Raw genomic sequence first — 20092 nt, 5'->3', positions numbered from 1 at the left:
TCAATTTTCATAGAAATGAGTTTTTCCCTTAGCAACTTCCAGTGATGTCAACAGAGTTTATTTTGTGTCTGTCTCCCATTTTCTGAATATCATTTTGAACTTATGAATATGAACTTATGGGTTTAATAAAGTCAATATACTTAAATCAGTTGCAGTCATTAGTAATTTAAAAAATTACAGTCCAATGCCAACTTATTTTTGAGGAGACTTTTCTATTATTCTAGAATCTGTCTTTTTTGTTTAATTGTCCAAACTTTCAAAATTATATTACAATTCAAAAATATATTACAATTTGTAATAAATTACAAATTATTGTAATTTATAATTTGTATTTATTAATCTTTCATTAATTAATAGCAGTTATTAGTAGCCATTCAGAAAAACTTTTCCCTTCCTCTCAGCAGCCATGTGGAGGTGATAAAAGTCCTGTAAAGAAGTCAATTCAACATGGCTTCTACACTGACAGAAACAAAAAGCGAACAATTGAGAAGAAACCAGAAAATTAGTTCATTGATATGGCTCATTGAGGGTACCCTCAGATTCTTTTTAAAAATTTTTTTTATTTAGCTGGGGGGAAAAGATGGCAGAGGAGTATGGGACCTTATTCCAACTGGTCCCTGGAATTGAGCTGGATATCTACCAGACCACTCTGAACACCCATGAAATCAGCCTGAGATGTAAGAAGATAGATCTGGATCTCTACAAACAGAATATTGCAGGCAGTTGGTTTCAAGGTATGAGGTGGGGAGCCGTAATTCCATGGACAGATATCAGAGGATAAACAGAAGGTGGAGGGAGCCTGGCCGTGGGGATCCTACACTGCCAGTGAATGATAGTCTCCTGTGCTGGGGATGGGGCACAGACTCGCAGACTGGTAGTGGCAGGGAAAGGACTTTAGGGCAGCCCCCTGGGCTAAAATCTGGAGCAGCAGGGCCGTGTGAGCGAACTGGGGGCAGCTGGCAGTTTTAGAAGCACAAAGGGCAGAGACATGCCCTGACCTGGAGGCAGGATGGGGAGCACTGCTGAGGGGCGCACAGCATAGGACGCTGCAGTTTATAGTAGCACAGACAGAAATGGAGATAGTGTGGCTTGGAGAGCTCACTGAAGAACAGACTGCGATCTCTCTGCTCTGAGGCAGAGGGTTGGAAACAATCTCTTCTGCTCTGACTCTTGGAAGAGATGTGGAAAGCCACCAGGGAAAGCCGCCAGAGAACAAAGGCCCCCCAAAACCGGTTTTCACTGACCCCATCCCCTGCCACAGGAGGCAGGGAAACTCTGCCCAAACAGGGTTGCCCTGAGTAACAGTGTGGCAGGCCCCTCCCCCAGAAGATAGGCTGGGAAAACAGGAGGCCAGCAACCCTAAAGTCCCTAGAAAACAGGTGCATCTTGCTTGGGTTGTGGTCAATAATTTGGACTCTATACATTCCCTCAACCACCCCTCAACAGAATGGCTAGGAAGAAGAACCCCCAAAATAGGAAAGACTCAGAGACTGTGACTTATGCCACAAATTTACAAATGGATTCAGATATAACCAAGATGTCGGAGATAGAATTCAGGCTAGCAATTGTGAAGACAATAGCTAGAATGGAGAAGTCAATCAATGACAACATAGGGTCTCTAAGGGCAGAAATGAAAGCTGAATTGGCAGAATTTAGAAATGCTATCAATGAGATCCAATCTAATCTAGATAATCTAACAGCTAGGGTAAGCAAAGCAGAAGAACGAATTAGTGACCTAGAAGACCAACTAATAGATAAAAAGGGAAAAGTGGACGCCAGGGAAAAACAACTCAGAATCCATGAAAATAGAATCAGAGAAATAAGTGACACCATGAAACGTTCCAATGTCAGAATTATTGGAATCCCTGAAGGGGTTGAGAGAGAGAGAGGACTAGAAGATATAGTTGAGCAAATCATAGCTGAGAACGTCCTAATCTGGGGAATGAAACATTCGTGTCCTAGAGGCAGAGAGGACCCCTCCCAAGATCAAGGAAAACAGGCCAACACCCCAGCATGTAATAGTAAAACTCGCAAATCTTAGAACCAAGGAAACCGTCTTAAGGGCAGTTGGGGGAAGAGATTCCTTATGTACAGAGGGAGGGACATCAGAATAATGTCACACCTATCCACAGTGACCTGGCAAGCCAGAAAGGCCTGGCAAGACATATTCAGGGTACTAAATGAGAAGAACATGCAGCCAAGAATACTTTATCCGGCAAGGCTGTCATTGAGAATGGATGGAAAGATGCAGAGCTTCCAAGACCAGCAGAAACTGAAAGAATATGTGACCACTAAGCAGGCCCTGCAAGAAATATTAAGGGGGGGGTCTATAAAAGAAGAAAGACCCCAGCACATTCTGCATGGAGCACTGGGTGTTATGCACAAACAATGAATCATGTAACACTACATCAAAAACTAATGATGTAATATATGGTGATTAACATAACAATACAAAATTTTAAAAAAAGAAGAAAGACCCCAGGAGTGATATACAACAGAAATTTACAGGGACAATCTATAAAAAGTTCTTCACAGGCAACATGATGACAATTAATTCATATCTTTCAATAATCACCCTCAACATGAATGGCTTAAATGCTCCCATAAAATGGCACAGGGTTGCAGATTGGATAAAAAGACAGGACCCATCCATATGCTGTCTACAAGAGACTCATTTTGAACCTAAAGATGCATCCAGACTGAAGGTGAAGGGATGGAGATTCATCTTCCATGCCAATGGACCTCAAAAGAAAGCTGGGGTAGCAATTCTTACATCAGAAAAATTAGATTTTAAACTAAAGACTGTAGTTAGAGACACAAAGGACATTATATCATTCTTAAAGGCTCTATCCAACAAGAAGATCTAACAATTGTAAATATCTATGCCCCTAACATGGGAGCAGCCATCTACATAAGCCAACTGTTAACCCAAATAAAGAGTCATATTGATAGCAATACGTTAATTGTAGAAGACCTCATTCCTCCACTTTCAGCAATAGACAAATCATCTAAGCAGAAAATCAAATAAACAAGAGCTTTGAATGACACACTGGACCAGATGGACCTCATAGATATATACAGAATATTCCACCCTAAAACAACAGAATACTCATTCTTCTCAAGAGCACATGGAACTTTCTCCAGAATAGACCACATCCTGGATCACAAATCAGGTCTCAACCGATACCAAAAGATTGAGATTATTCCCTGCATATTCTCAGATCATAATGCTTTAAAACTGGAACTCAATCACAAGAAAATTTGGGAGAAATTCAAACACTTGGAAGCTAAAGACCACTCTGCTCAAGAATGTTTGGGTCAACCAGGAAATCAAAGAAGAACTTAAACAATTCATGGAAACCAATGAAAGTGAAAACACATTGGTCCAAAACCTATGGGATACTGCAAAGGCGGTCCTAAGGGGGAAATACATAGCCATCCAAGCCTCACTCAAAGAAATAGAAAAATCCCGAATTCACCAACTAACTCTACACCTTAAGAGCTAGAGAAAAAGCAACAAATGATGCCTAAGCCATGTATTAGAAGAGAAATAATTAAGATTAGAGCAGAGATCAATGAATTAGAAACCAGAAACAAGGTAGATCAGATCAATGAAACTAGAAGCTGGTTCTTTGACAGAATTTATAAGAACGATACACCACCGGCCAGACTTACCGGGAGAGACGAACCATGAAAGACTATGGACTCTGAGTAAGAAATTGAGGGTTCTGGAGGGGTGGGGGTGGGGGGATGGGTTAGCCCGGTGATGGGTATTAAGGAGGGCAGGTACTGCATGGAGGACTGAGTGTTATATGAAAATAATGAATCATGGATCACTACATCAAAAACTAATGATATATTTTATGGTGACTAACATAACATAATAAAATAAAATTAAAAAAATTATTTAAATTTAATTAACATTTACTGCATTATTAGTTTCAGAGGTAGAATTTAGTGATTCATCAGTTGCATATAACATCTAGTGCTCATTACTTCAAGTGCCCTCCTTAATGCCCATCCCCCAGTTACCCCTTCCCCCCCTTCCACCTCCCCTCCAGCAACCCTCAGTTTGTTCCCTATAGTTAAGGGTCTCTTATGGTCTGTCTCCCTCTCTGATTTTATCTTATTTTACTTTTCCTTCCCTTCCCATATGTTCATCTGTTTTGTTTCTTAAATTCCACATATGAGTGAAATCATCTGATACTTGTCTTTCTCTGAGTTACTTTGCTTAGCATAATACCCTCTAGTTCCATCCACATCATTGCAAATGGCAAGATTTCATTCTTTTTGACAGCCAAATAATATTCCATTGTCTATATATACCACTTCTTTCTCCATTCATCTGTCAATGGACACCTGGGCTCTTTCCATAGTTTGGCAATTGTGGACATTGCTGCTATAAACATAGGGGTGCATGTGCCCCTTCGAAACAAACCCACAAAGGGTTTGTGCCCTTTGGATAAATACCTAGTAGTGCAATTGCTGGGTTGTAGGGTAGCTCTATTTTTAACTTTTTGAGGAATCTCCATACTGTTTTACAGAATGACTGCACCAGCTTGCATTCCCACCAACAGTGTAAGAGGGTTCCCCTTTCTCTGCATCCTCACCAACATCTGTTGTTTCCTGAGTTGTTAATTTTAGCCATTCTGACTGGTGTGAGGTGGTATCTCACTGAGGTTTTGATTTGTATTTCCCTGATGCCAAGTCACGTGGAGTATTTTTTCATGGGTCTGTTGGCCATTTGGTTGTTTTTTTTTTTTTAGATTTTATTTATTTATTTGAGAGAGAGAGAGAGCAAGAGAGCAAGAGTTATTTGAGAGAGAGAGAGAGAGAAAGAGAACACGAGCAGGGGGAAGGGCAGCGGGAGAAGCAGACTTCCCGTTGAGCAGGGAGCCTGATGCAGGGATCAATCCCAGGATCCCGGGATCATGACCTGAGCCTAAGACAGACACTTAACCACCTGAGCCACCCAGTAGTCCCCCCTGTTGGCCATTTGTATGTCTTTTTTGGAGAAATGTCTGTTCATGTCTTCTGTCCATTTCTTGACTGGATTATTTGTTTTTTCTGTGTTGAGTTTGATAAGTTCTTTATAGATTTTGGATACTAGCCCTTTATTTGATAAGTCATTTACAAATATCTTCTCCCAGACAATGGGATTTTTCATCTAGATGGTGGTATAGTAAAGACTTAACCTGGCAGGCCTGAAATTGCCATCATTCTAAGGGCCTTTAGAAGAGCCTGCTCTGGGGCTGGCCCTTGGCTGGCATCTGGGTACTTGGCTTTTGGAATGTTCCTTATATTACAGAGTGATATGGTTGTTCTGTAGGATTAGGGCATTGCATTAAGCTGTACTAACATGCCTAAACTATTTGTATAAAAATGTGATTTACTGTTAACACCTGTTTTCTTTCTGGGGTGTTGGGACTTTGGTGGGCTGAGGGCACCAAATGACAAGCCCCCATCAAAAACCTTTGCTGGGTCTCAAGCAGGCTGCCATGGGCAGAAACACTACTATTGGAGGAAGAAGCATTTTCTATATGGCCCCCTTCTTGGAAAGGAGACCTTTCAGAACCCTGTTCCTGGACTCCTCCAGACTGCCTGATAAGGCTTTCCCCACTGCTGGTCATGGTAATAAACCACAGCCCAGACAGGGCACAGCTGCCTCTGAGTCTGTGAGTTCTTCTAGAAAATCACAGTGTATAGGTAATCAAGGGAACCCTGAAACATGATAATATTGATTGAGAGGAAAACAGAAAAAGAATGGAGAGCATAGAGCTACTCTGGAATAAAGAAGACAGAGATATAACACCTAAACCAATGATTGGATCTTGTTGGAACTTGGGGCTCAACTTACTGGAGCAAACATTCCTCACCAGGTAGACTAGACAACCACAGGCAAACTTCTGGAACTTTCCTAGCCACCTGCTGCAGGCCATTTCCTTGACAACTCCAAGGCATTTCTCATACCTATCCTACACTCAAGAAGAAATATCTCTTCAGAATCACATCCTCTACTGACATCCCATCAATGTGTTGCTGTATATCTGGTTTCATGATTAAATTAATAATGGACCAACGCATCCAGAAAGTGTCTGCACTTTGCTCCATGCTATTAAAGGTAGAGCCGAACTTGGTTTCCCAGAAACATGGAATTTATAAGACATGAGATCAATTGTGAAAAGGCTCATTAGCTGAGTTGATAAACATAAGAGATAATAATCCCTCCCCCCACATAGCCCAAGGTCTCTCAAGTCCCTGTAATATACACAATCCTATGAAGCAAATGGGGGCATTTTAATATGCATCTCAGAGAGATTCAACACTTACCACCTCAGCATCACACTTCAAGTGAGCAGCAGAGTGAGAAAATCATGTACATTTTCAGTTTTCTCAGGTAAACTTTTGCTGGGGCCTGCTAAAACTCATCTTGCATGTGTCAGTTGCCAAGATTCAGCAAATATTCCAGTACAAATCAATTTCCACCTAGAATGATGGAATCTTCCTTTTTAGGAAAGATGCCATTGCAGTTTGATTAAGAAGCAGAACTGAGCCCATCCAGAGCACCCTCATGTTGAAAGGACACTTACTTGTGAACACAGATAAATCTTAGAGAGCTAGCATGAAAGTTACCTCAAATATAATCAGCATGTAGACCCCAGCAAGGATGACCACAGCAATGGTCACTTGTGCTTCTATGCTTGCACGGAGGTACTGATGAGCCATCAAAAGAGGAACTGCCTGTGTCTGCTGGAGGGAGGCTCGAATGCTGATAGAAACAGTATCTCTGCAGAATGAAGCAAAGATATTACCACTAGTAAGGGAAACCACACTCTATGTCAACAATTAGTGCTTGCTTCCTTGGTGTCCTTCCCAACACAAGTCATCCATGGCCATAACCAGAGCCCAAACTGACCTCACAGTGATTTAGCCCAATGTCTGACCTGGCAGATGAGGCACTCTGAGTGCATATGAGCAGTGTAAGATGCAGACACAGCCTCCCTATAGCCAGGTCCATCTGATGTAGGCCCCCACACGTGGCAGTGTCTGCCTCGTGGCAGGTTCCACTCCAACAATTAACAGGGAGCAAGGACTTTTACATTGGTTCTAGCCATTTAATTTTCTCTCTCCTCATTACACACTGACTGCTTTACCTGCTAACAAATAGCAAAGCCAACCATTCTCACATGTGGGAGATTCAAAAAAGGGCCATGTGCAACCTAAGAACACGTAGACAGGTTGTCACAGATGGTGGGGGAAAGTACCTGGAACAAGAGGCATCCAAGTAATCAACAGTATGTGGCATGGTGAAATTAAATCACTTTTCTAAAAGTTTAGTCAGTAACTATTCTGAGCTGAACTATGTCCCCAAAATATAGATGTTGACACCCTAAGCCTCAAAACTTCAGAATGTGACTATATTTAGAGTCTTTACAGAGGTGATTAAGTTAAAATGAGGTCACTAACGTGGTCCCTAATCCAGTATGACTAGTGTCCTTACAAGAAGGGATTGGGACAGACACACACACACACAGAAAAGTCCACAGAAAAACACAGGGAGACGAAGCAAGGACAGAGTACTCTGAAGAGACAAATCCTGCTGAACCCTTGAGGAAATAAATTTCTACTGTTTAAGTCATACACTCTGTGGTATTTGTTATGGCAGGCCTAGCAAACTCATATAGACATAATATGGAGCGGCATTAAAGAAAAAGAAATAATCCTAAAATTTCCTGGAATTCCCCATTGTAGAGCTTCATAATATTAATGAAATTAAAGCATCAACTATAAAATACCATTTGCTTCAAAATGGACCCTGCAATCAATCCTCATTTCCTGACACTCACGGTTATGATGCCCTCCTACATCCTTCATGTTCCTAGTCTATACATTTAGAACATCCCATCCAAACCACATAACTGATCTGGCTATTTGTGCCAAAAATTGGAGTCCCACAAGTCAAACTTTTTAAGTGAAAATGTCCAGAGGAGAACTTCCCCCAAGATCCTTGATCACCTGAGACCCACCTGCTCAGTATCTCAAAGGTCCTGCTCACCACCAAGTGCTCACTTCTTCTCGGATTTAAAAATACTGTCCAATTCTGAGTGACCTGTAAAAGTTGTAATGTAATATCAGAGTAAGGCTTTGAACCTGAACCATCACCTGGGATTCAGTGCTATTCACTGTAGGTGTTAGTTTAGAATAAGAAAAGAAGAAAAAGAGGAACAGCAAGGACTTTGTATACCGCTCCCATATCCCTGACACTACAGCATATCCAAGCTGTGCAGAACTGGAAATTTCCACAACATAGAGGGCTTTAAGAAAAAAAAAAACAGAATACAGAAGTACAAAGGTATAGAAGTAAATATGATTTATTATGAGAAAAAGAAATCACTGCACTTTATACGAGACTTGGGATCTTCTGAGCCCTCTGAGGCAATTCACAAGAAATGCTTGCTTAGAACTGCTTCCTGCTTGCAAATTGGAGGCAGAAAACCCTCACACCCATGTCACAGGAGTCCATGGGAGGTAGGACCCAAGGATGAAGCTTCCTTTGCTGCAGGCAAATCCACCCCACATGTTCCTGTCCTAAGCAGGGCAGTGGAGAAACCAGCTGAGGGGGATGAGATGTGAGCAGAGAGGGAGGGGCTAGCTTGGGGACCCAAAGGGCCAGGGAAACTTCAATGGGAAGACAGGAGCTTTGCTGCCCACAAATCATAAAGTAAACGAAAATAATAACTCTGAAATTGGTCAAAGCATAAATGAGAGTTCATAAGTTCTCTTAAAACACTTCAGTATTTGGAAAGAGTATATCAGAAGAAATCCATTAGTAAAGATCTCTTGGGTTCTTCGTGTTTCTGAGCTGGATTTGTGTGTGACACTAGAGCAGAGTGGAGCCCCATGGGCAGGCAACTGTGTCAGCAGGCTGCAAAAGGTCACATCTTCCCCCACACAAGGCCCACAGACAGAGCAGGCAGATGTGTGCTCACCCCGCCTTTACTGAGAAGGCCTTGCCAGCCGGTTGTACACCACACACGAGGAAGTGAAGTTTACATCCTAAGGCCAAGGCAACCGGTTCAGAACACTGGTGCTGCACAGACCATCACCCATGAAACTGCAGCCTCATTCATAATGAGGCCTTTGTTCTGTGGACCCTGCTTGGCATGGCAGGAAAATGCGAGGGGTGCAGTAACCCATCAGATGCTCCATTTTGGATGACACAGCATTGTGCACCAGCAGGGTTTCCTCCTATTGATTATAATGAGGGAAACCCACGAACTTCATACACAAGTCACCATGATAATCCCGGGGAGTTGTCAAGGCCAGGACTTGGGGTACAGGTCAGGATGCACAGAGAGGGGCCAGGCCTTGTCTGGGCTCTGGGCCATGGTGACAACACCACTGTTGGCTCTCCTTGCCTTCGAAGGACAGGAGCTAAAGGTTTGGTCTAGGAGGCACTAAGACAAGATCCTATCACTTTAGAAGCAGAAGCTTTGGGAAACTATGCAAGTCTTAGCCAAGTGTCCCCAAACCCAAGAGAACTGTGGTGTTGAAATACCTTCTGTACCATGGGGTAAAGCCCAGGTTTAATTGTGCTTTAACAACAGAAAACTGATTTCAAATATATAATGTTTCCCTGAATTGCCCAGTAAAATCATGTGAATAAAATAACTTGTAAGCCTCATTTTACTGAAATGGCAAGAGTTTTATAATTGTCTTAGACAAAAGGAGAAAGGAGTCAAAGACAAAGCAAAACATAGGGTTTACCTAATAATGGTGCCATTGCCTTATGGCTTCCCATCAAATCCATTCAAAAGGAAACTCAATTTATAAAGAGATGAAATGAGTTTTTACAATTCCTTTCAAATAACTTATAAATGTAACCTGCTGTGGCCGCCGCCGCCTGGAGCCTGGAACGTCAACCTGGGTCACCTCCACCATGACATGTTCTTCTCTCCCGGTATGACTTGGGCCACCGGCCACCAGGGCCCCTGCCAGATCCACCTGGAGCAGTGTGGAGTCCACATGGCTGGTGAGGTTCGAAGCTGAGGCAAAGTCAAGGTGAACCACAAAGCAAGGAAGAGAGGCCTGAAGTCCCCTCACCACCCACCCAGTGAGCACCCTCCTTAGAAGGTGCACAGAGAAATACCTATCCAGGCTGTTTCTGACAACTGTACTGCAGACTTTGACCACTCCTTCTCTCCTTAGCACCTCACTCCTGACATGCAGTTCGTTTTGCAATGTCTGATTGCATGTGTTTCAAATCCTCTGTTTTAACCTTTAAGTGGTATCTCCCCATTCTACCGTGATCTCTGCTTCCACTTTTTGCAGCCAGCATAAAACTCTTCCCCAATTTCCTGGACCTACCATGAGCTAGTAGACAGGATGGCTGCATGAATGAACAGATACACTGATCCACATCCATGTCCACATCCTTAGGTGCCAGGTCTCTATTTTTAGAATGAGAAATCACAAAGAGAATTGAAAATAAGAATTCTGAAGCCAGCTAAATAAGTGACATGCACTGCAGTGAAAGGAGAGAAATTTCTTCAAAGCATGTGAAGGACTCTTGATCAGGGAAAAATTATCAGGTAAAGAGACTTTCCCCCCACAAAATATAATTCCCATCGCACTTAAGTCCCACTGTAGGCTTCCCCTTAGCACCTACATCCTGCATTTGGGTGTTGCACAAACGTAGGAGCCCGTGCTACTCAACCCCTCTCTCTCTACTCTGGGCCAGGTCTTGCCTCTGCTGCAAGGTTCTGGGGGTCATGACATGGATTCTACACAGCGGCTAGCCCAGTTATTTTGATCCAGAGGAGAAAACTGTTGTCGGTGGAAAAATGAATCTCAAAATAGTCTAAGCTTTGTATGAGGTCTCAAAAGTCTTAGCAGCAGCTCACTGATTGCAGGAGGATTCAGTAGCCAATTCCTTTGCTCTTCCTTAAAACCCCAGAAGAAACAGGCGGTTTATGGAACAGAGTTAGGGAAAAGGCACAACCTCACTGTTGCCAAAGCGTACACAAGATTTACTATGAGTATCAAGGGCCAGTGAATGGTTAATCGTTTTTCATTATCTATTTCCTCGAGCAAAATGCACTGGTTTAAAAAACAAATTGTACAAAAAACATCCTGGTAAAGAAAGGGTTTTATCAGCACTGCTGTCCATATGAGAGCCCAGACTGAGCAGCGGTCCCCAGCACTTGGTTGGAAATCCTCTCCACATACTTATGCTACTACTTGGGTTCCAACAAGGACAAATGGAAAACAGAAGTCATATATGAGGCAGGATGTACCAAGGAAAGGCCCAAAAAGACATTGCTGCTTCTGCCAAAATTACTCGTGTCCTGGTCTTTCCCCAGGGCAAACAAAAAATAGACAGTGGGGAGAAATATTTCAGTTCAGAAAGGATTCCAAGAGACCTTGCAGAAACCCAGGGGAAGGAACAGCACCACCTAGAGGCTAACATTAGAAAAGCAGTGCCTTCACCCTCAGATTTAATGAATGTTTGTGGAGCATTTATTGCGTTCCAAGAAATAAATGAATAAAACAAGATCTTTGTCCTGGGGGCCGGGGGGCATCTCAAGCCCTGTTGGGGAGACAACCATGTAACAAAGCACCCTATTATTAACTAACCAAATTGAGTGCATACAAAATCACATAGACACAGGGCCACATGTACTTCCACCCTTCCTTTTCTCTGTCTTTCTAGATGCCCACCATGCACTTAAGATTCAAAGCCCACTGGGGTGCTCTGACTATGTCAGAGTGACTGTGCTCAGACTGCGTCAGCTGTAACTTCCAAATCCCAGCAAACAGGAGCCTCTAATTGAGCCTCACCCTTGCAGGTAGCTTCAATCCTTGCCTCCCAGCCATGTTGAACTCTCCACCATGCTCCTAACACATAGTCCCCTGCCTTTGCCTCAAATCCCTCCCCAAATCTGCAGAACTTCTACCATCTTTCAAGTTCTCACTCAATCTCTCCTCTCCTTAAATCTTTCCTTGTCTTCCACGACTCCAGCGGATCCTCTGGCTTCCTCCAGTGTTCCTCTGTAGATTGGGCTCATGCCATACTGCAGTTTGTTTTAGACTTTTCTCCCCAACTGGTCTCACTCTTCAAGAGGAATAACTGCATCTTATTCATTTTGTTACTTCTTTAGAAACTAATGTGGTTCTCGCCACATCAGATGCCCCAACAAATATACTTGTCTCACCAGTGATATTTGTTTACAGCATCATCCTTGAGGTCCTCCAAACTTAGACCAAAGTCCCTGCCAGACAGGGCATGAAGAAGTCATAGAGAAATCGCCTCCTTCTTCTAGCTGCATCAAAGTAGTCTCTTGACTTTACCACTACCCCAGTCAAAGCCATCTTTCAAGAGCTAACTTGACATGCCTTCTATGAACCTTCTTCCCACTCTGTGAGCCCCCTAGACGTCCCTCCTCTGAGTTCCTAGTTAATCATCTTCCTGTTGTACCTCTGAGTGTGACCATTGACTTTCTCTGGCTGTCCCAGTGTGGGCAGCTGTCTTGGCAGCCTATGCATGGTGGGGAGAAAGACACATGAGCAAAGCACTTCTGAACAGTGGGCAGTGTGCTGCTACAGGTCATGGAACAAATCCATGAGAGCCTGAAAGGGGCCTTCATTTCCACCTAAACTGTAGAGTCCTCTTGGGCTTACCCTTCAGTTTGCTACAGAGCCTATCAAATGCCAGGTTCAGTTAACACTGGCCAGGACTCCCTCCTGGACCAAACTTAGGTCCTCTGAGCCCTCTTCTTGATTAAGTTTAAACCTTGGCCTGGTGAGCCCAATTTATCAAGAATCCCTTCACTCTTTTTCTTTTTCTTTTTCTTTTTTCTTTTTCTTTTTTCTTTTTTTTTTTTTTTTTTGAGAATGCCTTCACTTCACTCTTGATCCCTAGCCAAGTTCCCTTTGGTAATTTTCCATCCTCCCCCTCACCCTTCTGTAGATTCCCAGCCTAACCTGTTGTATTTGGAGTTGAGTTCAATCTCTTCCCTATTGCAATAGTCTTGGATAAAGACTTCCTTCCTTACCTGTTTAACTGATACAATTTTTCTTTGACACAACTTTTGCTTAGTTGAATGGAGGTAAGAAAGTGGGGTTCCTTTAGACCCAACTTCTTGATAAAAATGGGAGCAATGTCACTTGATAAAGTATGAAACTTTTAAGACTGATCAATTCATAAAAATAATCTATCTAGTGCTAATGTATTTTCTCCAGCATTTGGGACCAAATGGATGAATGAGTGTCCTTAATTTCTAGAGTGGTGTTGGCCAATAGAATTTTCTGTGGTGATAGAAATGTGTTTATCTGTGCTGTCTAATATGGTAGCCACTAATCATATGTGGCTATTAAGCACTTGAAATGTGGCTGGTGTGAATGGGGAAGTGACACTTTAATGTTATTCACTTCATTAATATAAATTTAAATGTCAAGAGCCACAACTGACTAGTTGCTATCATATTGGACATCATAATTATGAGGTTACTACCTAAGGAGCTTAGGATGTAAGAGAGGAAGAACAGGAGGGGACAAAATCCTTTAATATGTATAGTGTTTTCTTTATGTACTTTGAAAGCCCCCAGGACTACTATGAAGGGTGTGATGGAAAATGGACCATATGTCAAGAAACAAAGAAAAAAGATTGGAAGAGAGGGAGGGAGAGAAAGGGAAGGAGGGAAGGGAGGAAGGTCAGTGAGCAAGCCTAATTACCCTGCTTATATATAACCCGGCTTGCTGACCATTATTCACCTGTCTAAATGACCTAGGAGCCTTGAACAGGTCTCCCCCATAATAAGCACAGAGAACAATTCAGGGACAAAGAACCTCACATGCCTGTAATCACAGCCACTTCCTGTTTCACAAAGCTTCTAAAATAAACCCTGCAATTACTGAGGTGACAAAACCAGACTATTACAAAGAAAACATCATAGAGGAAAAGGTAGCTTTGTTATTCTCCAGTTCAAGGATAGTGAGGCTTTCTCCAAAAGCACTTCCCACCAAAACACACACCCCTGGGGTCTGGCCAGAAGTCAAGAAGGAATAACAGTGGGGCTCTTCATTCATGAGGACAACAACGAGAACACCACTACTGGCCTTTCAAAACCAGGCCTGCCTGAATCACTTCTTGCCCCAGACGGGCACAATAACACCCTTTTGCTGAGAATCACCTTCAAAGGTCCAAACTCTGGTGCACAGTCTAGCCTGTCTTGACTCTGTCCCCATTTTTGTAGATACCAGCAGCAGTTGGCTCTCTGGGGGCATCTGAGGGGGACTTCTGATCTCTGATCTGTCCTTTCACAAGCCACCATAGCAAGTTCTCAGCCTAAGGTCCTGGTAGAGGGTCTGTGAGCTTCCAGAAATGTATGGAAAATCTACTGAGAACAATGTACATTTTCTAAGGAGCCCGTGGGAAGCTTAAATCAGCCTTAATAATGGTTAATGATTGACAGAGTCTCTCTTTGGCCAAACCTTAGGTACGCTCCTTTGAACTCTCTTCTCTAAGACTAAGCCCTGACTTTGGGGCTTCTGTGTCCAGTTTTAGCAAGAATCCTGCTAGGTTAATTTAGTCAGAATCTTCATTCTCCATATCTAATCACACTCAATATGTGATCAGGTTCCTCATCTGCCTCCATCCCCCAGGTGATGCCTGGTCACTCTGGCCTGTCTTCAACAAGTATCCTGTGAGGTCAGTTTGGCCAGAATCTCCTCTTATCCATGATGTTTCCTCTTAGTAGTTTTCATCCACTGCCCCCCACCCTGCTCCTTGGCTTTAAAGTCCCACTTTTCAAGCTCAATCTTTCTCCCCCACTGCAAGACCTCACTGCAGTGGTCTTTACAACTATCACTAAGTTCCCAAATAAAGTATGACTTGCCATCTTTAACAAGTGTCACTGAAGACTTTTTTTTCTCTTAGCAGATCCACATACATGTAAGAACCACTCTGCAGCATTCTTATCATCCCACACAGCTCTCTCCATCTCTTCCACTTCTCTTTCTCTCTTCACCCAAATATACATGTGGGGAGAGAGACCTCCCAGTTACCCTTACTGCTGAGAAAAACCATTTGTCTGCCAGTCACTAGGATGGGTCTGGGTTCATTCAAGTCCCAGGAAAGGGCTAGTGTACTTGGGCTGCTGTAGAAGGAAAACTGCACAATGCTGTGGAGTAAAAGTGACATGGTACAGTTCTCGGTGGGATGAACAGAAGACTCTTATTTGTCATTATCTGATTTTATCCTGTTATTATCCTTACTTGTTATACTTACTTAGGATTTCTGCTGACTGATAAGGTTCATACAGGAGTTGCCACAGTACAGTAATCACTCAGCAACCTGCAAATATTTCCCCTTCCTTGTCTCGTTCTGGATAGGATCTCTCCGAGTTCTTGGCTCAGCCTGGGCAGTAGGTTATGATCATTTACAGTGAGGTCACATGAAGGGAAGGCAAGATCCCTCTCCTAGGGGCATCATGAAGTCAGGCCTCCACACTGACACTTGCTTTGAGAAGGCCCCAGGGGAAGCTGAGGAAAGCAGGAAGATGTCTTAGTGTTTTTGACCCATGGAAATGATATAAAGGTAAGGCTTAGGAATGGGAAACAAAGCTCATTAAAATCACAGAGCTCTCCAGTTCTCTCACGGGGAGATACATCTTCACCTAAAACTGAGACACAATTTTAAAGTGGTGAAGCAAATACCAAGACTTTAGCAAGTTCTTCAGAGCTACTCTGTCCTGAGAGAAGGTAGAGATGAGTGCTCTCATTCATTTAAGGGCAGGGATGCACCACGCACTGCCCACCAGAGCCATCTCATGAGCCCACCTGAAAACTTTGAGTGCCAGGTCTTTCTGGAATGTTGAGTGGCTCAGCTGAGTGAGAGGATGTCCTGGAAAGACACAGAGGGACTCCCCAAAAGAACCAGAGGAAATAAGAATATGCAAAAACTACTGGTGACTGTGAGGGAAACTACCCAATTTTCTAAAATTTCAGTTCACCCAAGCTTATCAATTGAAGATACTGAAGAAAAAAAAAATCTGTGAATGATTTAACTCCTTTTTAAAAGGCAATAATCAGAAAAAAAGGTAATAATCAGAAATACTTGAGCTGGACACAGCTGCCTCTTTTTCTCCCTCCTCCTCCACGAGCCTCCTCTTCCATTGGCTTCCTCTTCCTCCCCACTCCTTTCTCCTCCTTGCCCTCCTCTCCTCCCCAGCTTGCTTTCCAAGATGTTCCCTCTTCCAGGCCTGGGAGCTTTAGGGACTTTCATGCTTGACTGTCCTCATCCAAATGTTTATTGAAGAGAGACTTTGGGCTCTGGACTTTTAGTTTCAGCTGGGATAAGTAGAGAGCTAGAAACACACCACTCCTACTCTCACAACCTGAAAAGGCTGGACAGATGTGAAGTTAATGACTTATTCTGTCAAGAATGAGGTTGCATCATAAACATCTAACTTGAAATCTAGAGTGAGATGGGTGACTGAGGGGAGGAATAGGGCCAAATGTTTGCTTCCCTGAGACAGGTGCTACCACCACTCACAGAAACAGGAAAGATTAAATCAGAAAATTTTTAAACTGCTCAAGGTCAAGTATGGGCTAGCGTGATAGTAGGGAGATCCTGGGAGCCACAGAATTGGGCTGTTCACATCTTCTAATAGGATTTTGCTTCAGGAACCCTAGCAGGTACTCACAAAGAAGATGGAGAAATTGAGGAGACTCATGAAAAAACATTAATTTGCTGGGGAAACATAACAAATCTGGTAGTCTAAGGGCACAGTGGAACTCCAGCAGCTGGGGGTGATGGGTAAGAGGGGAAAGTAACTGTCCCCTGTGGAAGGAGGAGGAATAGTGCACAGCCTGGCAGACAGCAGGAGAGAAGCCAAGCAATTCCGAGTGTCTGGGATGCTAGCGGTTACCACGGCAACTACACACTGCCACACAGCCAACCTCTGACTACATTTACCCAGACCCCCAACTAAAACCCACAGTACTATGGAATAAATGTTTATGTCCCCCACAAAATTCACATGTTGAAGCCCGGCCCCCCAGTGTGGCTGTGTCTGGAGATGGGGCCTCTAAGGAAGTAACTGATGTTAAATGAAGTCATAGGGTGGGGTCCTGATCTGAGAGGATTGTATCCTTATAAGAACAGCCATGAGAGAATGCTCTCTCTCTCCACATACACACACGCACACTGAGGAAAGGCCCTGTGAGGACATGGCAAGAAAGGCAGCCATCTGCAAGCCAGAAAGACAGCTCTCACCAGATATCAAATTGGCAAGCACCTTGACTTTGGACGTCCAACCTCGAGCACTGTGAGTAATAAATACCTGTTAATCCCCAGGCTGTGGTATTTTGTTACGGCAGTCCGAGCTGACTAAACACACTCAATATCTACTATGCTATACAACACGTCTGGCTTTTAGTGACAAACTATGAGGCCTACAAAAAGGCAAGAGAAAACACAGTATGAAGAAACCAAGCAATCATCATGCCCAAATGACACAGCCAAGGAAAAGAAACAATGAACTTAAAAATAGGTCAGTAGAAACCACCCAGGCTGAAATGCAAAAGGAAGTGGGGTTGGGGTACAAAACAGAGTGTGCAAGAGCCCAGGGGAGCCAGGCCCTAACTGGAATGTGCCACCTGGTTGTTATCACCCCAGGGGGAACCTCACCACCAACCACCCTCCATAGTTTCACTAGTGCTCCCCTCCCCTTCTGCTCTGGCCTCATCTTTCATCAAATGTCCTGAAGGAACAAAATAGGCATGGGAGGAACAGTGATCACCTACACTGGGGCCTTCAGCAACAGTTGTAATAGTTCTCTGGTGTCTCTTTGTGAATCTCAGCCGTGGGCAACTATCCATCTCTGTATAGACTGGATACAGTAGCTTTGCAGGGGTGACACAGCCAACAACTGCCAGAACTTTCCTTGATCTGGATACAGGCTGAATAAAATCTGTAAAAATCAGAAACATTTAATGATATATTTGTGGCAGGAGAACAGTAGGATTTAAATAATTTTGACAAAAGTTAAAAATATGGGTATAATAATGGTGTTGACTGATGTATCGAACATTCACCAGCTCACTCTAGTTTTTCTTAGATATTTTCTTAGATATTTTCTTCTAAATATTTCTTAGATATTTCTTAGAGATAAAATTCTGATTCATTATACTATTCTCCACTACAATGGGTCTTGATTACTGATATTTGTTTTTTTTAAGGACTAACCACTCAGCCACAAAATTAAATCATCAGAGGAAGGTAAACATGGTTTTCCCATACTGGAGAAAAGGGGATACAACACATGTGATGGTTAAAGTATGTGTTTGTGGAATTTGCAGAGTACCTTATACCTCATCAGAAAGTACACTGAAGTGGTTATAAGATGACAGGTTATAGAAGTTCAAAACAAATTCCCCAAATCACCAAAACTTCAAATCCCAGAAGAAGGCTGAAGACTAGATACAGAGCTCAGGTTAGTCCTCAGGAGATCAGGTAAGAGCTGGCCCACCCTGACCTTCTGCTTGGAAATCCTTGTGTACCCACCTACCAGGCCCTGCGAAGCAGCCAGAGCTTCAGAGCCACACAATTGTGTGAATAGGAAGTAAAGAAGCAAACTGGCAGCTAAAAAGTAAAAGCATGAAGTTTTCAGAGTTCAATGTATTTGTTTCTTGTTTCATGCATAATTTCCTTTCTCTGGGCCACTGCTCCCCTCCCTTGTGGGCTTTCAAAGAGTTGCAGGTATTCAATTCAATTCAGCCAGTATTGACTTCATGAACCAACCTCGATGCTCAAGATGCAATATTGCTCTCGATTCACCACTCTGAGAAGAGGAGCCTCTTCTCACGCATAATCCCCCCCACACACACACAGAGCCCCGAAACGCATGCCCACCTATGCAAATAATGAAAACCAAGTATTCACAGCCACATGTGGTCATGTGCAGTTTCCAGTCATGCAGGGTTCAGCCTGGCCATAACCTCAGGCTGCCTGCATAGAAGAGGCACAGCCACACATATCCTGGAGTCCACATTGCCCAGGCATGAAAACACCACTCACATACCCCATCCTTGCTCACAATCTCACATGCTGTCACAGCAGCATGCACCAGGCACCCACTGGAATCTCCCAACAATGGTGCAGACAAACTCTCTTATGCCAATGCTGAAAATTGGTACACACCCAGAAATAAGACCCCAAGCACAGACACAACCTCAAAATGATCACAGACCACAAATGACCCACATGTCTCACACAGGCATGCAGACATACAAACACACAGCAGGCACAGAGGACCTCACATCCACATGTGCACACACAGACACAAACAGCTGGCATGTAAACATACATTTGTACACACACAGATATGCACACCTGAGCGCAAAGAATCTCACACTCATTCATTTGGCAAAATATTGAGCACCTGCAATGTGATTCCAGCTAGGCTACATCAGGATACACACCACACAAATGCTGGCAGCAAGACACATTCTGGGGGCCACCCATGATGCTGGACATGCCCAAGACAAATAAAGAGTTTTATTGCATGTGGTTGAAAACAGAATTGGTAAGCCGCCTTCAGGTGGAAAGTTAGACCCAAGGATGAAGCTAACTGCCTTCTACAGAGCAAAGCCAAGTCCCCAGGGCTTCTGTTGTATCACAGCAGAAGAACATTGCTAAGGGGAGGCCTCCCTCACCAACCTCAGCCCACAATCCCACATGCCTTCAGCATCTCCTCCAAAGAAAGGTATGAGCCCCATACTTTAGGTGCCTTGCTACCCAGCCCAAGGCACCCTGGGGCTCTGCTGACCCAACAGCAGAGCTCTGTGATACTCACAGAGCACACCACCACAAAGATAAACAGGCTTGCAACTTTCAGCCACCGTACACAGCGCCTGCAAGAGAAAAGGTAGGACCCAAGTCACACCAAAGCAGTCCTGTTTGCATGTGCCCAGATTGCCAAACCTCAGACACCTTTCTGAAGCTTTGGGTAATATCAATCTCAAAGCACATGTTAGGAATTCTTTCCATAATATGGTATAAAGGAAGACACTGCTGACCTATAAATAT

General features: G+C 43.4%; 1 protein-coding gene across 1 annotated transcript in view; it reads right to left on the bottom strand.

Annotated features, from left to right (window-relative positions):
- The window catches only part of OCA2 (OCA2 melanosomal transmembrane protein), a 480811-nt gene that overhangs the window by 387621 nt on the left and 73098 nt on the right, over nucleotides 1–20092 (bottom strand). The window contains exons 5-9 of the mRNA XM_073887392.1: nucleotides 19860–19917; nucleotides 17903–17975; nucleotides 9886–10046; nucleotides 8028–8110; nucleotides 6634–6787 (exon numbers count right to left, since the gene is read on the bottom strand). Of these exons, the coding sequence (XP_073743493.1) occupies nucleotides 6634–6787; nucleotides 8028–8110; nucleotides 9886–10046; nucleotides 17903–17975; nucleotides 19860–19917 (529 nt within the window). The remainder of the gene's footprint in view (nucleotides 1–6633; nucleotides 6788–8027; nucleotides 8111–9885; nucleotides 10047–17902; nucleotides 17976–19859; nucleotides 19918–20092) is intronic.

Source organism: Callorhinus ursinus, unplaced genomic scaffold (genome assembly GCF_003265705.2).
Source record: "Callorhinus ursinus isolate GAN/ISIS: 27379988/994484 unplaced genomic scaffold, GSC_fseal_2.0 scaffold78, whole genome shotgun sequence".
NCBI classification, from domain to species: domain Eukaryota; kingdom Metazoa; phylum Chordata; class Mammalia; order Carnivora; family Otariidae; genus Callorhinus; species Callorhinus ursinus.
This window is presented reverse-complemented; position numbering and strand designations above follow the sequence as displayed.